The sequence below is a fragment of the Enhydra lutris genome, unplaced genomic scaffold (genome assembly GCF_002288905.1).
Source record: "Enhydra lutris kenyoni isolate GAN:26980312 unplaced genomic scaffold, ASM228890v2 scaffoldscaffold54, whole genome shotgun sequence".
In the NCBI taxonomy this organism is placed as follows: domain Eukaryota; kingdom Metazoa; phylum Chordata; class Mammalia; order Carnivora; family Mustelidae; genus Enhydra; species Enhydra lutris.
In genome coordinates, this window is record NW_019154138.1 from 1,959,011 (window position 1) to 1,982,704 (window position 23,694).

Below are 23,694 nucleotides of genomic sequence, written 5' to 3' on the forward strand. Positions count from 1 at the left end.
ATTTGACACACAGAGAGAGAGCACAAGCAGGGGGAGCAACAGAGGGAGAGGGAGAAGCAGGCCCCCCCATCGCCGAGCAGGAAGCCCAACGTGGGACTTGATCCCAAGACCCCAGTACCATGACCTGAGCCAACGGCAGAGGCCCAACCTTCTGAGCCACCCAGGTGCCCCAATGCAACACAATCTTGATTACTGTAATTACAGAATGTCTTGAAATTGGATAGTAATAGTAATTGCTATTTTATTCATTATAAAATTGTTCTTAGCTATTCTAGTTCCTTTGCCTTTCCATATAAATTTTAGAATAATCTTGTTTAGCTATCATTTAGCAGTTTTGTTAAACTAGCAGACTGACTTGAGGATAACAGACAGTTGCTGAGTCTCCTGCTGTAAGAATAAAGTCTATTTCTCTAGATCTTTGCTTTCTTTCATCAGTGTTTTATGGTTTTGAGCATACAAGCCCTGTACACCCAAATACTTGATTTTCGGAGTGATGGAACATGGCACTCTATTTTGATTTCTGTGTTCATTGCTAATAAATAGAAGTAGATTTTGATCATGTATCCTGTGACCTTGCTAAACCTATTTCTAGTTCTAGGATTTTTTTCTTATAGACTCCTTGGGATTTTCTTTCTTTCTTTCTCTTTTTTTTTTTTTTTTTTTTTTTTTTTTAAGATTTTACTTATTTATTTGAGAAAGAAAGAGTGAGCACACACAAGTCGGGGGCGACCCTGAGATTACAACCCAAGCTGAAAGAAGACACTCAACTAAGCCACCCAAGCACCCCTATGATGTTAGATTTTTATATATTTTTAAAAAAATCATGTTGAGGAGGTCATCCTGTATTCCTACTTATCTAGGAACAGGAATATGAATAGGTATTGAAACTTGTTAAATGCTTTATTTACTGTATCAAATGTTCTCAAGTGACTTCACTTCTTTAGCCTGTTCATATGGTAGGTTGCACTGACTGATTTTTTGAATACTGAACCAGCCTTGTATCCCTGGAATAACTGCCACTTGGTCCTGATATATAAATACATTGATGAATACTACCTGCTAATATTTTGTTAAGAATTTTTACATTTTCTGCAACTATATTCATGAGGAACTTTAGTCTGTAGTTTCCATTTGTACCATCTTTGTCGGGTTTTAGCATCAGGATAATAAGTGAGTGAAGAAGGTATTCTCTCCTCTTGTATTTTCTAGAAAAGATTGTGTAGTATTGACATTAATTCTTTCCAAAACATTTTGTAGACTTCTCCCATGAAAAAATCTAGGCCTGGAGATTTCCTTTATAAGAATTATCAAATTATTAATTCAACTTCCTCAATAGCTATAAGTCTATTCAAATGATCTATCTCATCTTGGGTAAGTTATGGTAGTTTGTACTTTTTGAGGAATTGGCCCATTTTTACTAAGCTGTCAACTTTATGCCTGCAGAGTTGTTTGCAGTGTTTCCTTTATCTTTTTGATGTCTGCAGGGTCTACTCTACAGTTGATACCCTGTTTCATTCCTGACATTAGTAATTTCTGTCTGCTTTCTTAAGGGTTGCTAAGAGGTCAATTTTTTTTTTCCAAAGAACAAGCTTATTATTTCATTGATTTTTCTCTATTGTTTCAGTTTTCAAATTCATTGACTTCTGCTACTCCCTCCTGTTGCTTGCTTTGCACTTATTTTGCTCTTTTTATTTTTTCTCATTCCTGTAAGTGGGAGCTTCAGTGACTGATTTGAGACTTTCTTCTTTTCTGAAGTAGTTATAAATTTCTCTTTCAGCACTAATACTTTAAGCTACATCCCATACATTTTGATATGCTGTATTTTCATTTATTTAGTTCAATGTATTTTTTAAATTTCTCTAGAAATTATTCAATATTCAGAGGAGTGCTTCTTAGTTTATAAATAATTGAAGATTTTCTGGTTATCTTTGTTATTGATTTCTAGTTTGATTCCTTGGTAATTAGAGAACATACTCTAAATAACTTCTATTCTTTTAAATTTGTTGAGATTTGTTTTATGGATATGGTCTATCTTGACAGATGTTCTGTGGATACTTGGAACGAACGTGCATTCTGCTATTGTTGGGCAATGTTCAAAAAACAACTATTTGGATCTGGCTGGCTAATGATGTTGAGTTCTTATTTTCACTGATCTTCTGATGGTTCTGTCATTTGTTGAGAGGATGCTGAAGTTTCCAATTATAATTGTATCCATTTCCCCTGTCAGTTCTCCCAGGTTTTGCTTCATATACTTTGTAGCTATACTATTAGGAATATATACATTTAAGCACTGTTTCCTCTTCTTGGTGAATGGACCGTCTTATCATTATGTAAATATTCCTCTTCGCTCTGAAGGCTTTGTCTGACAGTAATATTGCCACTCCAGCTCTGTTCTGATTAATGGCTGCACAGATGTTTTATCCTCATTTGAACTTAATCTGTATCATTATATTTGAAATAACTTTCATGAAGAACGCCATATAGTTTGGTTATGTTTTTTAAATCCACTCTGACAATCTCTTTTAATTGGTGTGTTTATACTATTTACTTTTAATGAAATTGTTGGATTTAGGTCCACCATTTATTTATTTTCTGCTTGTTCCTGACTTTTAATTCCTTTTTTCCCTACATGGCCTTCTTTTGCACTATACAAATATTTTTTAGTATTATTATTTATTGTATTTTTTACTATATCTTTTTGTATAGCTTTTAAAGCGGTCATGCTATCAATTATACCATACCTGATCCACTTCAAAGTCAGTATTTTATCATTTCAAGAATGTATAAACCTTATCATCTGCACTAGTCATGCTTTTATTTTCTCTATCTTATGATGTTCTGACATCTTAGGGAGCCTTTCAGACCGGAGGAGAAACTTAACTCTTATTTCCAGCAGGGATGAACATGTGTCCAGATGACTGATCTAGTGCTATGCCCCCCACAACCATCTCTTTATCGAACTCACACACTAAGCCAGTATTTCCCTTACCTTGTATCAAGCCTGGGCCAGGAACCAGACAACTAAAACCAGCCTTTATGCCCCAAAGCCACTGAAATTACCCAAACTAGCTAATTCCAAATGGTTTATTCTATCCTGCCTTGCCCTCCCCCTTGCTCCTGCTTCTGCCTCCTGACCAAAGCCCAATGCTTCACCTATAGCCCAGCATAGTCAAGTATGCACCCTTCTCCCGAGAGATATAATCAAAATCTTCCTTTGGTGACACTGACTTCTCTGGGCCATCATTCAGTCACTTCCTTAACTTAAAGCTCCTGGGTATAAATTTTAGAACATCACTATCATCCTTTACCGTGGTCTCTATTTTCTCTGCCCTCCCTTGTACGTTACAGTTATCACATAAACTACATGTATACACATTTGAAATCCCATCATACTACATTATAAATTTTATTTTCAACAATTAACTCATTTTAAAGAACTCAAGAAGCTAAAGTAATCTATTACATTTATCCATGTATTTATCATTTCTGGCTGAAGAACTTCCCTTACCAATTCTTTTGGAACTGGATACTGGCAATGATTTCATTTTAGTTTTTGTTCAAATGAGAATTTTTATCATGCTTTATTTCACTTTCATTCTTGAAGGATTAACTTCACTGGACAGGGAATTTTTGGGTAACATTTTTTGGTTTATTTTTTACCACTTCAAAAATATTATGTCATTTCTCTGGCCTCTGTAGTTTCTGATGAGAAACCTGTACTCATTCTAGTTGCTGTTATTCTACATGTGTTTTTCTCTAAATGCTTTTGTAATTTTTCATTTGTCTTTAGCTTTCAGCACTGTGGTTATGATGTCTGGGTGTGGAAGTCTTGGAACTTATTCCATTTGTGTTCACTGAGCTTCTTAAATTGTGTTTACATCTTCTGCCAGGTTCTGGAAATCTTTAGGCATTATTTCTCCACATCTTTTTTTTTAACACCACACTCCCATCTCCCCTCATTTAGACTAGATAACTTCTACTTTTTTTTTTTTTAAAGATTTTATTTATTTATTTGATACAGGAAGCAAGATTGTACAAGCAGAGGGAACAGCAAAGGGAGAGGGAGAAGCAAGCTCCCCACTGAGCACGGAGCCCAATGATGGCTTGATCCCAGGACTCTGGGATCATGCCCTGAGCCAAAGGCAGACACTTAATCATCTGAGCCAACTGGACATTCCTAGATACCTTCTATTTTCTGTTTTCAAACTCAGTGACTCTTCTGTCATGTCCACTTTAAAATCAAGCCTATCCAGTGAGTTAATTTAGGTTACTGTATTTTTCACTGCTAACCTTTCCATTTGGTTCTTTGTATCTTCTATTTCTCCGCTGAAACTTTCTATTTTTTAATTACTTTTAAGAGTATTTGTGATTGTCTGTTGGAGCATCTTTATAATAGATGTTTTTCAAGTCTTTGTTAGATGGGGCACTTGGATGGCTCAGTCAGTTAAGTGTCTGAGTCCTGATCTCAGCTCAGGTCTTTTGATCTTGGGGTCATGAGTTCGAGCTCTGCACTGGGCTCCACAATGGGTGTGGAGATAGGACAGACAGACAAAGAATGCCTGGGAGGCTCAGTCGGATGAGGGTTGTTTCTGGGAGGGATGAGCTCTCGTTTCTGGCTCATGATCTCAGGGTCGGAGATCCAGCCACAGGTTGGGCTCTACACTTTGCAGGGAGTCTACTGGAGAGTCTCTCATGCTGTCCACCCCCCACTAGTGGGCATGCTCTCAAATAAATAAATTTTTTTAAAAAAGTCTTTGCTAGTTGATTCTAACATCTGTGTCATCTTGGCATTAGAGTCTGCTGTCTTTTCTCATGAGAGTTGATATTTTCCATGTTCTTCATATGCCAAGTGATTTTGTATTGTATTCATTCTAAATATTATGAGACTCTGAGTCTTATTTAAATCCAAGGATGAATCTTGATACTTCTGTTCTAACAGGTAATTGACCTAGTTAGATTCAGGCTGCAAGCTGCAACCTGTCTTCAGTAAGCTGTGATTCTAGTGCTAATTCAGTTTTTAAAGTCTCTGCAATGTTATCCTTATCTGTCCCACACGTGTGCTACCAGAGGCCAGCCTGGGACCTAGATGGTAGTTTTTCTGTTAGTTCAGTTTTTAAGTCTTTGTTATGCTGATGAAAAGCAGATACACACATGTGTAGCTTTGGGATAAACCCAGGAGATCATCAAAACTTTACGGAGTCACTTTTCTGAGCTCTACCCTCTCTGCCATATTTTTATGGTTTCTTTCTGCTTTCTGGTTCCCTGAGGCTCTTTTCTTCAGTCTTCCAGTTAGAAAGCTGGGGATTTGGTTACCCCACTTTGTCTTGCACTTCTGCAGCTCTGCCTGGGTCATGCCAGAGGATACACACAGACAAAGTAACGAGGCTGGCCCCCATCCTCTTGGGACCACAACTGCACCAAATGGAGAGGAAGGTTCTCCTCCCTCAGAACTTTGGTTCCTGCAACCTCCCCCTGTCACCATCACAGGATTGGCTGGAAGCTGGTATGCACTGGAATGAAGAAAATGGCCTTTGCCCTGTATTAGGTGCTCCCTTTTCTGCCCCTGGAGCCCGAACCAGAGGGCTTCTCCTACTGCTCTTTCTATGCGCTGGTGATCATTTCTACTTTCAGGTTGAGTGACGTTGAATTCAGGATGAGGGACCAAAAAGAGGAAAAAATGGCAAACTCGCCACTGGTTTGGTGGTGCTCTGAATTCTGGTTTTCTAACCCAGTCTGCCTACTATTTAATTTTCAGAGCCCTCGTATTAGCTGTTCCATGGATTCTGTCCAGGTTTTCTAATTATATTCAGTAGGAGTGACAGGGTAGAGTCTGGTTGCTCTATCTTACTCAGAACGGGAATCTCCTGGCTACCTGTTAATATTTAAGTAATGCTGCCTGTTTAGCATAAGCGCATGGTTGAATTCATGAGTCGAATACTGTTGAGACTACTGTGCAGCCACCAGATGAGAAAAAGCTGATAACACCCACTCAGTGGAATGCCAGCAATTATTAGCCAACCCAGAGAGAAGAGGTTTCTTCTCCAGATAAAAAGCTTCTGAAACAAGTATCCTCTCAAGCAAGGGCTCTCTTTCCAATTCATCCAATTTGTAAAGCCCACATATCAACAGATCCTGCCCAGACACAAGGCTTCCAACTAGTTTTTCAGATGCCACATGAAATATAAAAAGGACCCCTGCCAGATTAATATCTCAAATATGAAAGACAGAAACCAACAGAGTAGAACATAAACTAGAGAGAAACCAGGTAATAAATGCAGGGTAGGAAAGAAAAGTTCAACCAAAGTTTAATTAGTGCTTTCAAAAACATATAATCTGATAATCAGTTCATATAACAGAAATCAAGATGCTAAAGAAAGACAAATAATCAAAGTAAGAGTACTAGTAAATTAAGGATATGATGGCCAGAATACAAGTAAACAGAAGAATTTCAAAGACACACTGGAAGAAACCTCTCCAAAAGTACCACAAAAACAAACTGAAAAACAGGAGGGAAAAGAAACTTTAAGGGTCTATCTAGGATATCCAAAACCCAAATAAGTGACACTCCAAAACAAAATCAAAATCAAAAACAAAAACAGAATGGCAATTAATAAAGAAGTAAAACAAATAATTTCCCAGAACTAAAATACATAAGACCCCATGTATGATTAGTGAAAAAATTACATCAAATCCTGTTTGGACACTAAAGCACACAGATATTATCTTGAAAGGGTCCAAAGAATATCCAAGCATGATTACTTCTTAAAGGCCTATAAGAAAAAAATCCTGGGGGCAGGATGGGAACAGGGCACATATAAAAGAATCCCAATCAGAATATTAGAAATTCTCAACAGTAGATCTGGACAACTGGGTTGGATAAAAAGGATAGCAATGCATTCAAAATTTTAAGGGAAAGTGATTTTCAATCTATAATTCTAAACCATTCATATTAAAGACATTTCTAGACATGCTAAAAGCCAAAAAAAAAATCACTCTCCAGTTTCTTGAGAAACTATTTGAAGATGAAGGCCACCAAAAATAAGGGAGATGAAGTAATTAGTAAATCCAATCCAAGATTGGCAAATAGATGTCCAAAGACTATAGCTGTGCAGCAAACAAGCTAAGGAACTAGCTCGGTGGAAAAGGGAAGGAGGCTCAAGGACTGTTCTCCTGGAAAAGGAAGCTCAATGAGTATCTGTACAAAATTAAGGATGTGTTTAAATCATGTTTCACGAGTAAATGAAAACAGGGCAGATAAATTACAGTAAAAACTAAAAGCCGTATCAGAAGGAATACATAATGTAATACAATACTGGGCTTTGCAGTAATATTTACGTAAGTCATATAACTATATAAACTTTGCTTCTTGCTTCAGCGAAAAACAAAAGAACTATATAGGTGTCTTAGTCCATTCACACTGCTGTAACAAAATACCAGCCGGGTGGCGCAGAACAACAGAAACTTCTGACAGTTCTGGCAGCTGGAAACCTAAGATCAGAGTGCCAGTGTGCTTGGGTGAGGGCTCTCTTTACAACCTCCTGTTGTATTTCCATGTGGTGGAAGAAGCAAAGGAGTTCTCCTGGGCCTCTTTTATAAGGGTATTAACCTCATTCAAGCCCTTCATGGCTTAATCACCTCCCAAAGGCCCCACCTCCTAATACTATCTTATCAGGCATTGGGATCTCACCATATGAACTGTGATAGAACACAAAGATTCAGACCGTAGCAAATGGGAAAATGGAGGGTAGTTTTTGCTTCACTGATTTTTTATTTTTTTGAAGATTCTACTTATTCATTTGAGTCAGACTGAGAGAGTAAGTTTGAGGGTGAGGGAGAATCTGAAGCAGACTCTACACTGAGTGGAGAGCCCAGTGAGGGGCTCGATCCAGGACCACGAGATCATGACCCAAGCTGAAACCAAGAGCTGGATGCTTAACTGACTGAGCCACCCAGGTGCCCCACCTCATCTATTAAAGAAAGTAGATAATGCCTAAAATTTATAAGAAATAGCAGTATATTATTTATAATTCTTTAGGTAACCATCAAAACAAACAGCTAAAAACAGTAAAAAGTAGTTGCCTTTAGAAAGTAAGGGACTGTTACTATTTCTTACAAAAACACTCAGTACTACTTTTTTTGTTTTAACCGTGTACACTATTATTTTGGTATTCTCCTTATTTCCTAATTTAAATAAAAAATGTTTAAAATGGATACATAACATACTGTGATGCTACATTGGTGATAGCTTTGGTGTTTTGTTTTGCTTGATTCTTATCTGACATTTAAGATAAGAAATGTTAGCAATTTTGAAATATTGTTAGTGATTCATCTCTGAAACAAACATTTTCCATTATTTCTGTTACTTTTCTGGAGTGGTATAATCTTCAAGAAGAGTTATAACTAATTAATTGTAATTGTACTGACTGATTTAGGATGTTCTCAATGCTATGCAACCAAAAAAAGAAAGTAAAATTAAACTGGATGCTGACACAAGACAGGTAACTGCAAAGATGAGTGATAATCCTGACTTTGATTTTTTTTAAAGACTTTATTTTTTCAAGCAATTCCAGGTTCACAGCAAAATTGAGAAGGTATACAGATTTCCCACATATAATTTGTTTAATGATGATCAGAGAAGTCTCTATGTTTTTATCAACTTCATCGATTTTATACATTTGAACCTATAGAAAATATACACTCTAAAATTATAAATCTGATGTGTTATTTACAAACAAATCAATTTACTTTTCATTGCTTATGCAATCATTTCACAGCAAGAAGTATTCTTGGGGAGGTATCCAGATACTATTTAGATTACCGTCTTTCAGAGACAAAAATTAAGTAAAAGTTAGATTCTCTGAAAAGATCATAGAAGGCCTCAGGAGAGCTCGGGTGGCTCTCAGTATGTGAGCACCAGGAGGACTGGCAGAGAAATGCCCAACACAAGCAGAGTCATCTGACATTATTTGCTAAGAAACTAAAACCATTACTACAAGATTAAATGCATAGTTTTGAGGGACAGTTGTGCTAAGAGCTTGTTACAGCTTCACATGGACAAATCTGTGTGTACTCCCAAAAGAAAGGAGTAATTATCCCTTGAGACTCAGACTCCCACTTTTTCATTAATAATTTACTCTTGTGAATTACTAAGTAGCAACAATTGACTTTTATGTTCAAATTCAGAAGGGAGCAATAAAGTATACAAGTATGCAGTATCACTGCAGTCTAGATGTCCAGCCGTCAGTTGCATGGATGAGCATCTGTGGACCCAAGTATCCATTATTTGCATTTGGCTGTAACTGGTTATCTCAACATTTGAATGTTAGTCAAAAACTGTCTCCCCCACCTTGCAATATTCATATGCTGTTTACTCAGGCTTTTTAATAAAAAAAGGAGGGGAGGGGGCATCTGATATATATATAATTATAACTTCCCTTTCATAGAGTAAAGTGACTTTCTATTATTCTACCCTCTACAAACCAGCTCTTCTCAACCCTATTCTAACATTTCACAAAACCAAAGAGAAGTTCCTGGCAACCTGTGCCATTCAGAACATATCTAAAACCAGAAAAGATCAGAGTGGCTACTCAAGAGTCCACAGGTTTGACCAGGGAAAGGTTTCTCTCAACCACTGTTCACCATCTACCATCGTTTACTATGGGCGCACACGTGTGGGGCTCTGTCAGCTTGTCTCCCAGGTCACATATGGTTTGAAGCAGCTGGTTAAAAGTATAGAAGGAACAACACAGGGTACTACTTGCAGAGCCCGTAACAGCAAATGACAACTGACAGCACAGGTGCAAAAACAAATTTAAGGAAGACATAATGGTTAGAAGCCACAGCAACTCAAGATCAGGTAGCGTGAGTGCGGATCTAACATATTTGGGGAGCTGCCAGGAGCATAACTATGCTAACAGAACACACTCAAGTGGACCACAAATCATTGAGGAAAAAGAAACTATGCAGTCAAGGAAACTCTTAATACATTATAGAGAGATTCCTAAAATGTTTTGAAACACTTCCCATCTCTGGCTGCACACTTTAGGATTCTAAAGATTTCTTATACTTAGGAGACTCTTACATAGACGGTGCTGTATATTATCTCCAAGAGAAAAGAAAGGAGAAGTAATATGATTTTTAGGCACTGACATGCATCGCACAGAATATGTCTAATTTCAAAGCACCATATAAGACTTAGGAAAAAAAAGATTTTTAACATCATTAATTTACAAATCTGTAACAGATCCATTTTAGGTCTCTATCTGGTTATCTATATTAATAATACTGCTATAAAATGAGTAACCATATTAGCCATTTTTCCAGTGCATTTCCAACATCTGCTTTCTGTTCCATCTTTCTCTTCCATCTCATTCTAAAATGTCTACCAAGTGCTCTCCCAGGAGGGGTGCCTTAACAGCTCCACAGGGAAGAACTTCCTTCGTACTCACTCTTGAGTGTACTTCTTGACTCAGGACCAGGGACCATACTCAATATTTACCCCTGACTTGATCCCCATTCCTGTAAATCTCTGAAATTTCTACAGCTTCCAAAAAACTCTCAGCTCTCCTGGTCAATTTATTCTTCGTTCTTAACCCAAGTAGTATCTCCAGGTACTGAACTTCATTTGTTACTCGTCTCACTCTTAGTAAAATAAATTATTTTATCACAGTCCAAAAGCCAACACTGTGAACGTCTTCAACTGCCTCTCCTTTTTCATCTAAAAAATTCTACCTTTCATGACTTTGTTTTTTCCTTCCTTCTGCTTCAAAGCCATGCCCCTTTCCCAGGTCTTGATTCATCACTCTCTTTTTACTCACCCCTGCCCACATACAAACCTGTGTGGGTTTCCCTGATCCTACAGGACACTTTCTTCAGCCTTACTGCCTTGGCATAGGATTGCTCCACCTCTGTGGAGCCACACTTTTTGAAAAAAGTAGCCTAAACTCCATTTCACTGCCAACCCTTCGAAATCTGGATTCTGCCCCCATTCAAACTGAAACCACTTTCCTAAATGCCAACAACGACAACTACTGTCAAATGCAAAGGCCCATTTTCTGTACTCTCCTACTCAGGCTCTCTGTAGCACGATGTGGTTGCCCAACTTCTCCTTGACAAGTTATTTCCTCCCCATACTTTGGAAATACCGCTAAGCCGTCCACTTCCTATCTTTCTGACTACTTCCCAAAATCCTCTGCTGCCACTTCCTACTGCACCTTAAATGTATGCCTTCCCCAAGGTGCCTTTCTGATCTTCTCCCTCAGTTATACTCTCAGAGACTCTTGAGGTTCCTACCATTACTTTTTTTTTTTTTAATTTTATTTTTTTAAACATATAATATCTTTTTATCCCCAGGGGTACAGGTCTGTGAATCGCCAGGTTTACACACTTCACAGCACTCACCATAGCACATACCCTCCCCAATGTCCATAATCCCACCCCCCCCCCCCCCCCCCCCCCATTAACCCTCAGTTTGTTTTGTGAGATTAAGAGTCACTTATGGTTTGTCTCCCTCCCACCTACCATAACTTTTATTTCTATGATGTCAACTCCAAATTTCCATCTCTAGCCCTTAATACTATTAGGCTGCAAACTATCCATCCCCTGGACACTTTTACCAGACTGTCCCACAAGTGCCTCAAATTTAATGATCTGCATCAGAGCTCAGAGCTCTCCACTTGTCTTTAGTCCAAGTTCCCTTGAAAATGAAACACAGTTGCCTGGATTCAAAACTTTCTTTCCTTCTCATCACCTGCAATTTTTCACAAATCCTGTCTCATGTGACTATTACTGCAACCAACTCTAAACCCTTCTTTCTGGGTCTTGTCAGACCCCACCCCCGAGTAACAGTATCGGTGACATGTGAAAACCTACCTGTTTCACTTTCCTACTCAAAAACTTTCTAAAGATCCTCACTACAAAGCATTAATGTTCAAGACCCTCAGGCCCATATTCAAAGTCCCCTGTAGTTTGGATTTTAGTCTATTTTCTTATTTCTGCAGCCTAATTTAACCTTGCCTTCCTTATATTCATCCAAAAACATTTTCCAAGAACTGGGTGAGGGAGATGTTAATGTTTTCTACGCACACCAGTTATCTCATTATTTGAACTACAGCATTTACACAACTCGACGAGACAGTGTGGGGCCTGGCCTTGGTTATTTAAAACAGTGGTTCTCAACCATGGATAATTTTGCTCTTCCTGGGGGCACTGACAATGTCAGGAGACACTTCTGATTGTCACACTAATAGGGTGCTCCTGGCATCTCGGGGGTAGAGGTCAGGGATGCTGTTAAACATCCTAGAAGGCACAATACAACCGAACAACAAAATATTCTCAACCAAAATGTCAATAGTGCCGCTACTGAGAAACCCTGAACTGAAAAATAAACGCTGAACAAATATGCACTCAAACAGAAATTAGGAAGTTGGAGAACACAGGTTGACGTCCAGCCTAGTACCAATGACTGGGTAATGCTGTCAAAGAGAAAATGGCCAGGATGACCAAAAGGAGGTGGGGGGTGGGGTGTCCCATTTTAATAGTTTGTATAATGTTAAGAAAAGTTCTAAATACTCCTAAATAAGGCAAAAGGATGGCCTTTCAATCATAATGGAGCACTGTCTTTGGCCCACCCACAGAGTATTTAATTCTCTGGGAAATTTAGTTTTGTCTGACACACCATTCATTACTCATTTGGGCCTAAACAGGGATGCTACATATTAAAATGTAGATTTTTTTTTTTTTTTTTTTTTTTGTCCAGCAGAGATGTCAGTATCTCCGTTTGACTGAAAAAAATATTATGATTATACTGCTCTAAGAGATATAAAGCAATCTGTATCTCATCAAATAATTTTACTCCACTATTCTTTTAGTGTAGATCAATACTCAGATCCTCAAATGCTCTCTGAACCAGTTTTACATTCCTTCTGGTTCCCTCACTCATGAGTTATCTACCTGAAATCATGTTTACAGCTTTTTTTTTTTTAAATTTACACTTTGGCACTTTATAGGACTCATGGAGATGTCCAAGTAGACTCCTCTGCCTGGAACTATTAAACTGAATGGCCCACAAAGAAGAGTGCATGGTTGTGTAAGCCCAACCATGTCTCATTTTGGGTCCCAGAGTGAATCCCAAGCAGGAAGAGATTTTTACTGGTGCTCTTTCCTTGTTTTTTATTCTTCTGATTTTGTTTTTGCTTTAGAGTTCTTGGCCACATGTCCCTTTCTACACCTACACCATTGGTTACATACTACCAGGTCAGCCTCAACTACATCCTTGATATACACAAATCTAGACTATAGGAATTCGATTTTGCAGTGTCTGACCAAGGGATCTGTCAGTGGATAATGGATCTATTTTCTGTTGGATGAGAGACTACAAGAAAATCTGTTTTTCGTTTTTTCTGTTTGTGTAAAACAAGTCTCAGCACCACTGGAAGAACAACCTTTTTGAAATCTGTACCAGTTTCGTGTTTTTGGATTACTTTTGACATATGTCTAACACTGTGGAATCAGAACTGAAAGCTCTCTGAATGCTTGTATCTATAAAATGAGGAAAGCCTTTATTTCTCACGGTGTGAGTATGAAATATATTCCTACCTCCAGGGGTATTAATAAATTAGATTAAAAAGTTTCTTAAAGAACCACTGTTCTAATTGGTTTATACAGAGTAACAAGCTTTTACTTAAATTCATACACCTAGAATCCTAGAAAATAAAGGAACTAAACATCTAATACTTACGTTAGTCTTTTAAGGACCAAAAGAAAAAAATCCCACAAACTCACAGAAACTGACACTTCAAAGGAATTTTTATTTAAGAATCCCATTCACGTAATGAAAATAATCCTTAGGTCAGTTTGATTTGATAATTCTAATGTTAATTTAAAAACAGATATCCTTTTCCTGATTTCATCAGTGTAGAACACAATGCACTCGTATATATTTTTTTAAATATATTTTTCTTCCTATGAAGGGACACATCTGAACTTTCTAAACTTTGCTGGCTTGCTGGTCAAACAAGCTATATTACTCATGATTACTCACATTTATAATTATGAAAAACACAAGCTTATATGTTCAACTAAATTGAATTGGAACACTGACAACTTTTGTAGTATTAGAAGTTATATGCTGTTCAGTTATCAGCGTAAGCATAATTTACAATATCCTCAGTTACCTTTAAAATCTTGCTTAGACTAATAGTAAATGGTTAACTAAGGTCCTCTTCAGATACATCGTTAATTTCCAAATGAGTCAGACACCAAATGCAATGTAAGCACATACATATACAGGCTTTCTAATATAGCCACAATGTCATTACAGCACCCAACAAAATGAACAGTGATTCCCTAGTATTGGTAATACTCAGTCTATGTTTAATGTCCTTTTCCAGCTGTTCTGCTCTAATTATTCTATTTTTTCACCATAATTACACAATTTTTTGCCCTATCTAGCGTTTCATATATATAGAATTGTCTTACGTAAATCTTCTTTCACTCGACTTATCTCTAGATTTCATCTACATTAGTGCTGTGCAGTACATTACTCTGAAAGCATTAACTCCTAAATTATCTCTGGGATTTTCCAAAGGTCCCCAGCAATCAGTCACAAAGATTTGTCTTTTATTTTTTTTTTTAAAGATTTTATTTGACAGACAGAGATCACAAGTAGACAGAGAGTCAGGCAGAGAGAGAGAGGGAAGCAGGCTTCCTGCTGAGCAGAGAGCCCGATGTGGGACTCGATCCCAGGACCCTGAGATCATGACCCGAGCCGAAGGCAGCGGCTTAACCCACTGAGCCACCCAGGCGCCCCAAGATTTGTCTTTTACCTTCCAACAAGAAGGATGCTAAAACTATTTCTTACGTGGGGTAACACCATTAATTTGTGTCAAAAGATAAGTCTGGTTTCTTTTACTTTTTCATGGCAATGTAGTCATTTGTGTAGGGATCAGTGACAATCTGGCCTCATTTTGACTAGGATAAAATTAGACAAATTCAATGTGCAACCCAGGCCATAACTAGAATGTCATATTTACAAATCCCGCTGAATCATTTATGGCAACATCACTATTACAAAATAAGGACTGTAGTTCATGCATAGAACCAATGCTTAGGAAACTGCTGTGGTACCTGTTCTGTGGCATACAGGGTCCCAGCCTTGCATATAGTATAAAGAAAGTGACTTCCTGACAGGCCAGAAATGTTAGCATATTTTGGGAACCTTGGGAAGAGAAGAATTCATGCAAATGTACAAATACTATGGGTTAAATATGGAGACATGACTTTCTTGATTTTTTTTGGAGGTCTGCTTCCTCATTTAGAGTAAGAGAGCCATAAAAGGCAATTAAGAGCAAAAACCATCTGGCTATTAAAAATGCAACAGAAGGTTCCTTATGAAATTTTCTCAGAGGATAATTCTCCAGGTTTACTAATTGCTAATATCTCCTACCATATTCCAAATACAATGAAGCTAGTCCGTGTATTCATGTGTCTCTATGATCAAGAGTCATCCTCGGAAGTTATTTATGATTACAAGGGACACAATTAACAAAAATTATAGAAATTCAGGAAACAAGGTAAAAGGATGGCTGCATGTCCTTTCAATGTCATACCAGAGAACTGTCAGGGAGGCCCAACCAAAGATTAGTTCCTATCTAGGGTGGCACTGTCCGACAGAACTTCTGGACAAAATAGCACAAATGTTCTGTAACTGCACTGCCCACACTGGCAGACACTAGTTATATGTGGCCACAGAGCACCTGAAATGCAACTGAGGAAGTAAATAGTTAATTTCATTGAACTCTGGCTAACTTAAATAGCCACATGTTGTAGTGGCTACATACTGGACAGTGCAAATACAGCCTCTGGACAATTTCTATATAGCCCCCAGGATAAGAATCGTTTTTACCTTCAGAAAGGTTGTAAAAAAGCAAAAACAAAAACAGAGTAAGAGACAAACACTGGGTACAGTCCACAAAATCTAAAATATTTATTATGTGACTCTTTATTTACCAACTAACATAAATTAATAATCCTCTCAGTACTAAACTGAACAAAACCCTCCAATTTGAAAGGAACCTCATAAAATAACAAATAATAATTCAGTTTCTTTAAACAAAGACGTTTCCTATGTTGTTTCCACTGGACATAACATAATTTAAAAAAAACCAAACAGTTCTTTAATTAATTACTCTAAGTATTGCCCTCCCCCCATCTTTGGTTTTGAAATGCAAGACTTCTAATTTAATACAGTTATATTAATTTAGTAAAAAGCCAACACAGAACAAGAATGTTGTCCTTGATTTAATTAAAACCCTACAATACTAGCTGGTAAATAGGGAAGAGGAAACTACGGTCATGAGCAACCACTTTGACCCCAGTGATAACCAGTCTGAGTATCCTTTATTTCAACATTCTGGTATAACCCCAAAGTATTAACCATAAAAAGAAACTGAACAAACCACCATTTCTTAAGAAGATGTTTTTCACAACCATAGTGAGTTAAAAAAAAAAATCATTCTAGGAAATGCAAAGAGGCCACCAACCTCCTTTCTGGTAAAATCAAAACAAAAACTCCATGTCACTACCCAGTATTACATCTACAAATTATTTCCTCCATGAACAAATCAACTGTTCAAGAATTCATTCATGAAACCAGGTACCAAGCTCTCCTAACAGAAAAGGAAATGAAACAATACAGTGTCCATTTTAACTCTCTGAAGTCAATGCAGTAATGAGCCACTTCTACTCGAATTCCTTTTTTTTTTTTAATCCTTATCTTTCTCCTCTCTTACTCTATAAACATTTAAGTAAAAACCCTAAGGATGATTGCCAACTCTTCATATGACGCTCTTTCTCCCTTTCTCTCTTCCTCACAAATTAAAATGGACCAGATTTTTGGTTTACCTTAGCATAGCTTCTTGAGTGTACTGTAATTTCAATGTTTAAGATTAATCAGTCCTCCAAATGCCATTCCCCCCTTTTTAAACATTTTATTTATTCACTTGTCAGAGAGAGAGAGAGAGAGAGAGAGAGCAAGCGTGCACAAGCAGTGGGAGCAGCAGGCAGAGGGAGAAGCAGAAAAAGGAGCCCAATGCGGGATTCAATCCCAAGACCCAAGGATCACGACCAGAGCCAAAGGCAGACGCTTAACCAACTGAACCACCAAGACTTCCCAGTCTTCCAAATTATTCTTTAAGTCCTCCAGACTGGTGTTCCGGCTATGGCTCATAGTGGCTCCTCACTGTCACGAGGTAATGCCCCAAACACCAACTGACAGGCAACTGTAGCCCCCGAAAAGCTGATGGACAGTTTTGTAAAAGCAGCCAAGCCATTTGTTTCCCATTACTCCCTCTTGTTTGTTAACCTCCAGGACAGGCTCAGGGATCAACCAACTAAACTAACGTTAGCACCCAAATCACTGCTATGAACCTTGCTGAACTTAGCACCGTATTATCTCCAGATGCCTCACACTTCCATTCCTACCCAGACTACTGAGGCACCACTCCTTGGTTCTCAGAATTCCTCCATATCCAAGATTCTAACCTGAAATTCCTCCCTCACTTCAACTTCTACAATTCCCCAATACTCACTGAACTTGCCCTATCTGTATGATTCCAAGAGTCTAGGAGGGGACAGGGTCTAAGGTCTTACTCCTTCACTTGTTCTCACAGTTCATTATGCCCCTTTCTGCCTTCTCCTCTCCAGTCTGAACCTTTATGGCTGTCAGGTCACTAAAAGTAGAAGGTAAGTCTTATACATTTTTGGATTATTCTAACCCAAATAATGCTGACCACTCAGAAGCATTTCCTGGGCCCCATTCTGCCTCGTTCGATTACATCTTGGATTCCTTTAGTCCTTGGTGTGTTAGCTTTACCAATACCCCAAGTGGGGGAAATCATCACCTACTGGAGAATTTCTGGATCAAGTGATACTATAAATTCAGGCCATTTAACTTCCCCTGGTCCTTACTTCAGTTCCAATCCCTTTTTGTTCTTTTCCAAAGTACTTCCAAAAGCTCCACTGCATCCACCCTAAAATACTCCACCATCTTCCAGCTCTCACCCTCCCTCTGCAGGCATGAACTGGTTTCCTACTTTACTGAGACAATACTATAGGCCATTAAGGTGTTCAACTGCCCTCTTCACCAAATGGGAGAGGGGGGAGCATATCTTCACTCATCCTGTCTCCTTTATCTAGAAGAGGTCCTAAAAACTGAACCTGGTCCTCTGACATGTTTCATTTAGCATGCATGGTTCTTTTTTTTTTTTCCCCAGAATATACACTTTTTTTTTTAAAGATTTTATTTATTTATTTGACAGAGCTCACAAGTAGGCAAGGAGGCAGGCAGAGAGAGAGGGGAAAGCAGGCTCCCTGCTGAGCAGAGAGCCTGATGTGGGGCTCGATCCCAGGACCCCGGGATCATGACCTGAGCTGAAGGCAGAGGCTTTAACCCACTGAGCCACCCAGGCGCCCCGCAGAACATACACTTTTAACAAGGATACATTAATGCAAATTTTACTGAGATATCATTCATAGCATGAATGGTTTTTTGTGTTTGTTTTGTTTTGTTTTTTAAAGATTTTATTTATTTATTTGACAGACAGAGATCACAAGTAGGCAGAGAGGCAGGCAGAGAGAGAGAGAGAGGAGGAAGCAGGCTCCCCGCAGAGCAGAGAGCCCGATGCGGGGCTCGATCCCAGGACCCTGGGATCACGACCTGAGCCGAAGGCAGAGGCTTTAACCCACTGAGCCACCCAGGCGCCCCGCATGAATGGTTTTTAAAGCAGAAATTAGTTACCTCTTAAAAAACAAAATAGATTTCACATTATGAAATCTAAACCCCTGACTTTTCTCAGATAATGAGATGAGATATCACTGGGCCTCTACCATGTCATTGGCTAATACTAAGCATTGGCAGTCACCTTCTCGCACAGAGCATAAGCACCTTCCTTATTCACCAGGTCCTCCCTATCAACCAGCTGCTTCGATATGCAGTCTCCCTACATGGACCCAGGGAGCATGGAATTCGTACCACCTAGAGCTAAAGAAGAGTTCTATTTTCTTGCTCCCAGGGCTGAGATCTTTTCAGCCTCACCCCTCCCCATCACTGTCTGACTCCAAGGATCCCTCAGAGGCACTGCATCTTTGATCTCTCTATGAATGAGGTAGCATCAAGTCAGCACCTACACTTCCTCTCAAAAATTCAGTCCTCATCCTCCTTTGATTCCATGTCAGCCACCCCTGACTTCAACCCCCTCCTTCTGGGTCCCCATGTAGAATGCTCTCTACTAGTATTCTGCTCTTTGAGACACTGGCTCTCCAGCCCTCATGGTAATGTCACATTGCCATAAAAGCCACTGAACACTTGTCTCCAATTTTTGCCCTTACATCAACACAAACCACCACACTGAGAAAAACAAGCCTAGGTGTATAAAAACTGACATGGAGAGATTTCTTAGAAATGTAAATCTGATGGCATCACTCTTGGTCTTACAACCCTTCCCTGACTCCCTACTACCTGCCTGCTTGGTAAAAACCCATGTTCTTCTGTAGGCCCCAGGTGTTTGTGACTTGGCCCCTTTCTACCAATCTACTTCTAGACTTGAGAAATCAGTGATAAACTGGCACTATTTCACATCCCTGTGACTTTACACATGCTCTTCCCTCAGGAGAACTTTTGTTCATCCTTTAACACCCAATTAGCCAGAACAACCCTTTCTCGTATGTCATACTGTACTATTTGTTTCCAAGTTTGTCTCCCCTGCTAGGCTGTGGATTACCTGAGGCCCAGAGGCAACCATCAGTGAACTTCCTGGCACATAAATTTTCTTTAAATGTTGGCTACCTGGGCCTACCAACAGGACAAAAAACATACCCACCAATCTTCCTGACACCGAGGTTTAAAACCCCTCCCCTTAATCCCTACACCCACTCAGTTGCCAAATTCCAGTGAAATCTTTGTCACCCACCCATGTCCAGCTTAAAACATGTCTCTTCCACAGTTGGATCTTCCTGCTTTCCAAGTAAAAAGAAGACAAGTTCTCCTCTCAAAAATCCTGACTCCTTACTGACCAAGGCCCAACGGCTTAACCTGGCATTAGGGTCCCTCGAGGGTCTGACACTTTCCGGATCTTCAATCTTACTGGCTCTTCAAAGCCCAGCTCAAGTACGGTTTTCCCCAATACATTTCCCCTTTGACAAAAGTGGCCACTCTTCTAGAGTGTGCCGGTTTTTTTTTTTTTTTTTAACCTCCTAGGGCATTATCACTTTCTACCTATAGGCCCCATTCTCTCTAGCCAATGGAGCCCTAACTAAATCTCCACATTCTCCTCTTCCCTAGCATTAGCTAACTGTAGTGACTTAACATTTAAAAGCAGGAAAACAAAGTAAACCACCTGAAGGGACCCAAAACAGTAACCTGCATCTTATTTTAATCAGACCTACTTACTAGTTAGCTTAAATACTTATTTACCCTAAATCTTCCTTCCCGAAAACCTCCTCCTCCTCCACAACTTAACTTAAAATATTGTAGATGCTGAAGTTTGCTTCCTGTTCTTAATTTTTAAGTTAATGGTTTTCTCTTCCTCAAAAGAATGTAAAACAAACTCCAAAACCAACGAACTATGGCATTCAATGCCTACCCATGACTCTCAAGGGAAAAGAAAAGGATTGCTTACAAGTGGGAGGATTGGATTGAGTAATACACATCACAAAGATATATGGGCAAGTGACACCTACTTCCAAGATACTGTAAGACACACCTTTTCCAGATAGCTTATGCTAACCTGCAGGGCAGGATAGGCAAGAGAACAGCCCTTGGGAGGGTCTGGCAGAATATGCCAGGTTTTTCTGCAGAGCAAAAGAAGCACTTTCCACACTTGGAATGAATACTGAGTAAAACTGAACTGGGAACAGGTGAAGCAGAATTAAAAGCAATGAGACTAGGCAGAAGACAGCAGAGGTTTAAGCTTGAGAGTTGGGAAAATAAGATGGGACTGGATTAGTAAATGTTTTGTGTATCTCCAGAGGAGGAGTTTAGAATGAATGAGATAGCCAGCAGGACTTCTAGTAGTTCCCAGGGAAGGAAAATGATTTTCTGGGGGAGGATCAGTTAAATGCAAGTTGTGCTAGAGAGGAGGGAAAGAGGGAGGAATGGAGTGAGGGCAATGAACTAAGGGAGGGGCACATACCAAGAATGCAGGTCTTTTTTTTTTTTTTTTTTTAAAGATTTTATTTTTTTATTTATTTGACAGCAAGCAGGCAGAGAGGCAGGCAGAGAGAGAGAGAGAGAGAGGTGGAAGCAGGCTCCCTGCTGAGCACAGAGCCCGATGTGGGGCTCGATCCCAGGACCCCAGGATCATGACCTAAGCCGAAGGCAGAGGCTTTAACCTACTGAGCCACCCAGGCGCCCCAAGAATGCAGGTCTTAATTGCAGCAGAGGCAATGGAAGGAAAGGAATGACTGCATCTAAGAGATTTTCAGAAGCACTGACAGGACTTAGTTACATCAAACCTTTTAGCTCTGGGGAGTGGGAAGAAATTCAGTCGCCAGGGAGAAAAGAACGAGGGGCCTAAGAAGTTAAAATTTAAAAGTTAGGGGGTGCCTGTCTGGCTCAATCCATAGAACGTGTGGCTCTTGATCTCAGGATCTTGAGTTCAAGCCCCACTTAGGGCATGGAGCCCACCTTAAAAAATTAAAAATTTTAAAAAAACTTAGAAAATTTAAAGTTAGGAAAAATTAACTACAGGAAAGTAAAACTGATAGAACATCTACAATGTTTTAAGTTATGCTGTGGAGAAGAATCACACAGAGTCCTATCTCTTCTGAAGATATTAAAACAAACAGCACCCAGGCTTTTTTTTTTTTTTTTTAATCAAAGGGAGTCAGGAATTACAGCTTGTCCAATTCTCCAAGGACACTGTGAAATTTCTGAAGTCAGATGCCAAAAAAAGATCATTTTCTTCCCAGCCAGAGGGCTCACCATTTGGGAGCCAGGTATCCAGAACAAGGGCTCTAAGTCTGAATCCTGGCGCCTCCACGTAATGGACGGCAAAACCTAGAGAAACTTGCATACCCTGGGAAAAGGGGGGTATGTGCTTTGTTACTGTTTCTTGGCTCGGGAAGGAAGGGCAATAGTTGAAGGTGTTGCGTAGGTATAAGCCTGAAATGCTGATTCTGAGAGAAGGTGAGTCACCACTTGCAGAGTTTCAGTTTCCCCAGCTGTTAATTTACAGAGAGGAAGATAATAAAATCCACCTCACTGGATTTTTTAAGAGCTGCATTAGATAATCCTTAAAAAGTGTTTAGCATAACGTCTGATGTGCTATAACCATTGAATAAATGTTAGTTGAACATAATATCGATACAATGATTAATGCTCTTTTAACACTATTATTAAACATCCCTATCTCTTCTTGATATTCTGTGCATTTTACCACTAGAATGGTTTTGTCAGATTCTCAAAAGGGACTGAAATCCCAAAAAGGTTCAGAACCACTGTACTGGAGACCTGGGAAGAGAAGGGTGGCTGATGTGGTGGTTAAGGAGGCGGTGGGCCCTGGTATTAGGCCCTGCGCACCTTCCTGAGGGTCGGGAGGGGAAAGAGAACAGGCAACATTCGCAGCGCGCTCACCCCAGGCCAGTCACTGAGCTCTGCGCTTTACAAAAGCATCTACTCCAATCCTCGCGACAGCCCTCTGAGGTAGGTGCTTTCGTCAGCGCCACTTTACAAATGGGGAAACTGAGGCGCCCCAGGACTGAACCGCTAGCCCAAGGTCACATGGCTCGAAAAGCTGAGAACGCAGGTCCGTGGGCTCTGGAGACTGCGCTCTTAACCACGTTCGCTGCGTCCCAGTACGAAGAGCAGGGAGGAAGGGGGTGGGGGCGCCCTGGGAGCTCGGCTGAGCGGAGGCCGCGGGGGCCGGGCCGCGGAAGGCGGGCGCGCGGGGGCGGCGGCGGGACTCACCTTGGCGCTGTGCACCGCCTCCTGCGCCCCGCGGAGCTGCAGCCAGATGCGCGCAGGCAGCGGTTCTTCGGCCCCGAGCGCGCCAAGCACCGCCAGGCTCACGCCGAACAGGCCCTCGATGCGGCCGCGGCTCCGCTCCAGCAGCGCCGCCTTCTCCGCGGGCGCCGTGAACTCGTCCAGCACCGCCCGGGCCGCCATGGCGGGCGCGGCCTCCCGCGGCGGCGCCGGGGGCCGGCGGCGCCGACGCCCCCTCAGCGTGCTGCCGCTACACCGGAGCCCGTCAGGAGGCGTCGGCCCTGGCGGCCGCCTCGCCCCCGCCCGCGCCCCGCCGCCTTCCCTCAGGCCTAGCTACACCATCCCGGCACGGCCGCCGCAGCTTGGCAACTGAGGGCAGAGAACCCCTCCGCCCCTTCTCCGCCGCTGCCGCGGGCCGAGCCCCGCCGCCGCGCATGCGCTCAGCCTGCCGCCGTCATTGATGCTCGCCGCCTCAGAGGGAAGGAGGGAGGGCGGAGGCGACGGAACTGGACGTCACGCGCAGTAGCCGTGTTTGTTGAGGGCAAGGCGACGGCTGCGGAGAGGGGCCTGGGCGGCCTTCTTTGGTGAGGGCAGAACGCTTTGGGGCGTCTTGATGGATGGTGAATCTCTGGTTTTAAGGTTGGGGAAATTGAAGCTCTGAATCAGCTGACAGGACTGACCCAGTATCACAAGAGATTTGGCTTGTCTTCCTACAT

The 23,694-nt window shown here is 40.6% G+C and overlaps 1 protein-coding gene across 1 annotated transcript in view; it reads right to left on the minus strand.

The window, feature by feature from the left end:
- Positions 1–23,161, minus strand: part of LOC111157318 (NEDD4 binding protein 1) — a 45,894-nt gene extending 22,733 nt beyond the window's left edge. The window contains exon 1 of the mRNA XM_022518622.1: positions 22,964–23,161. Within this exon, the coding sequence (XP_022374330.1) occupies positions 22,964–23,161 (198 nt within the window). The remainder of the gene's footprint in view (positions 1–22,963) is intronic.
- Between the last annotated feature and the right edge of the window lie 533 nt (positions 23,162–23,694).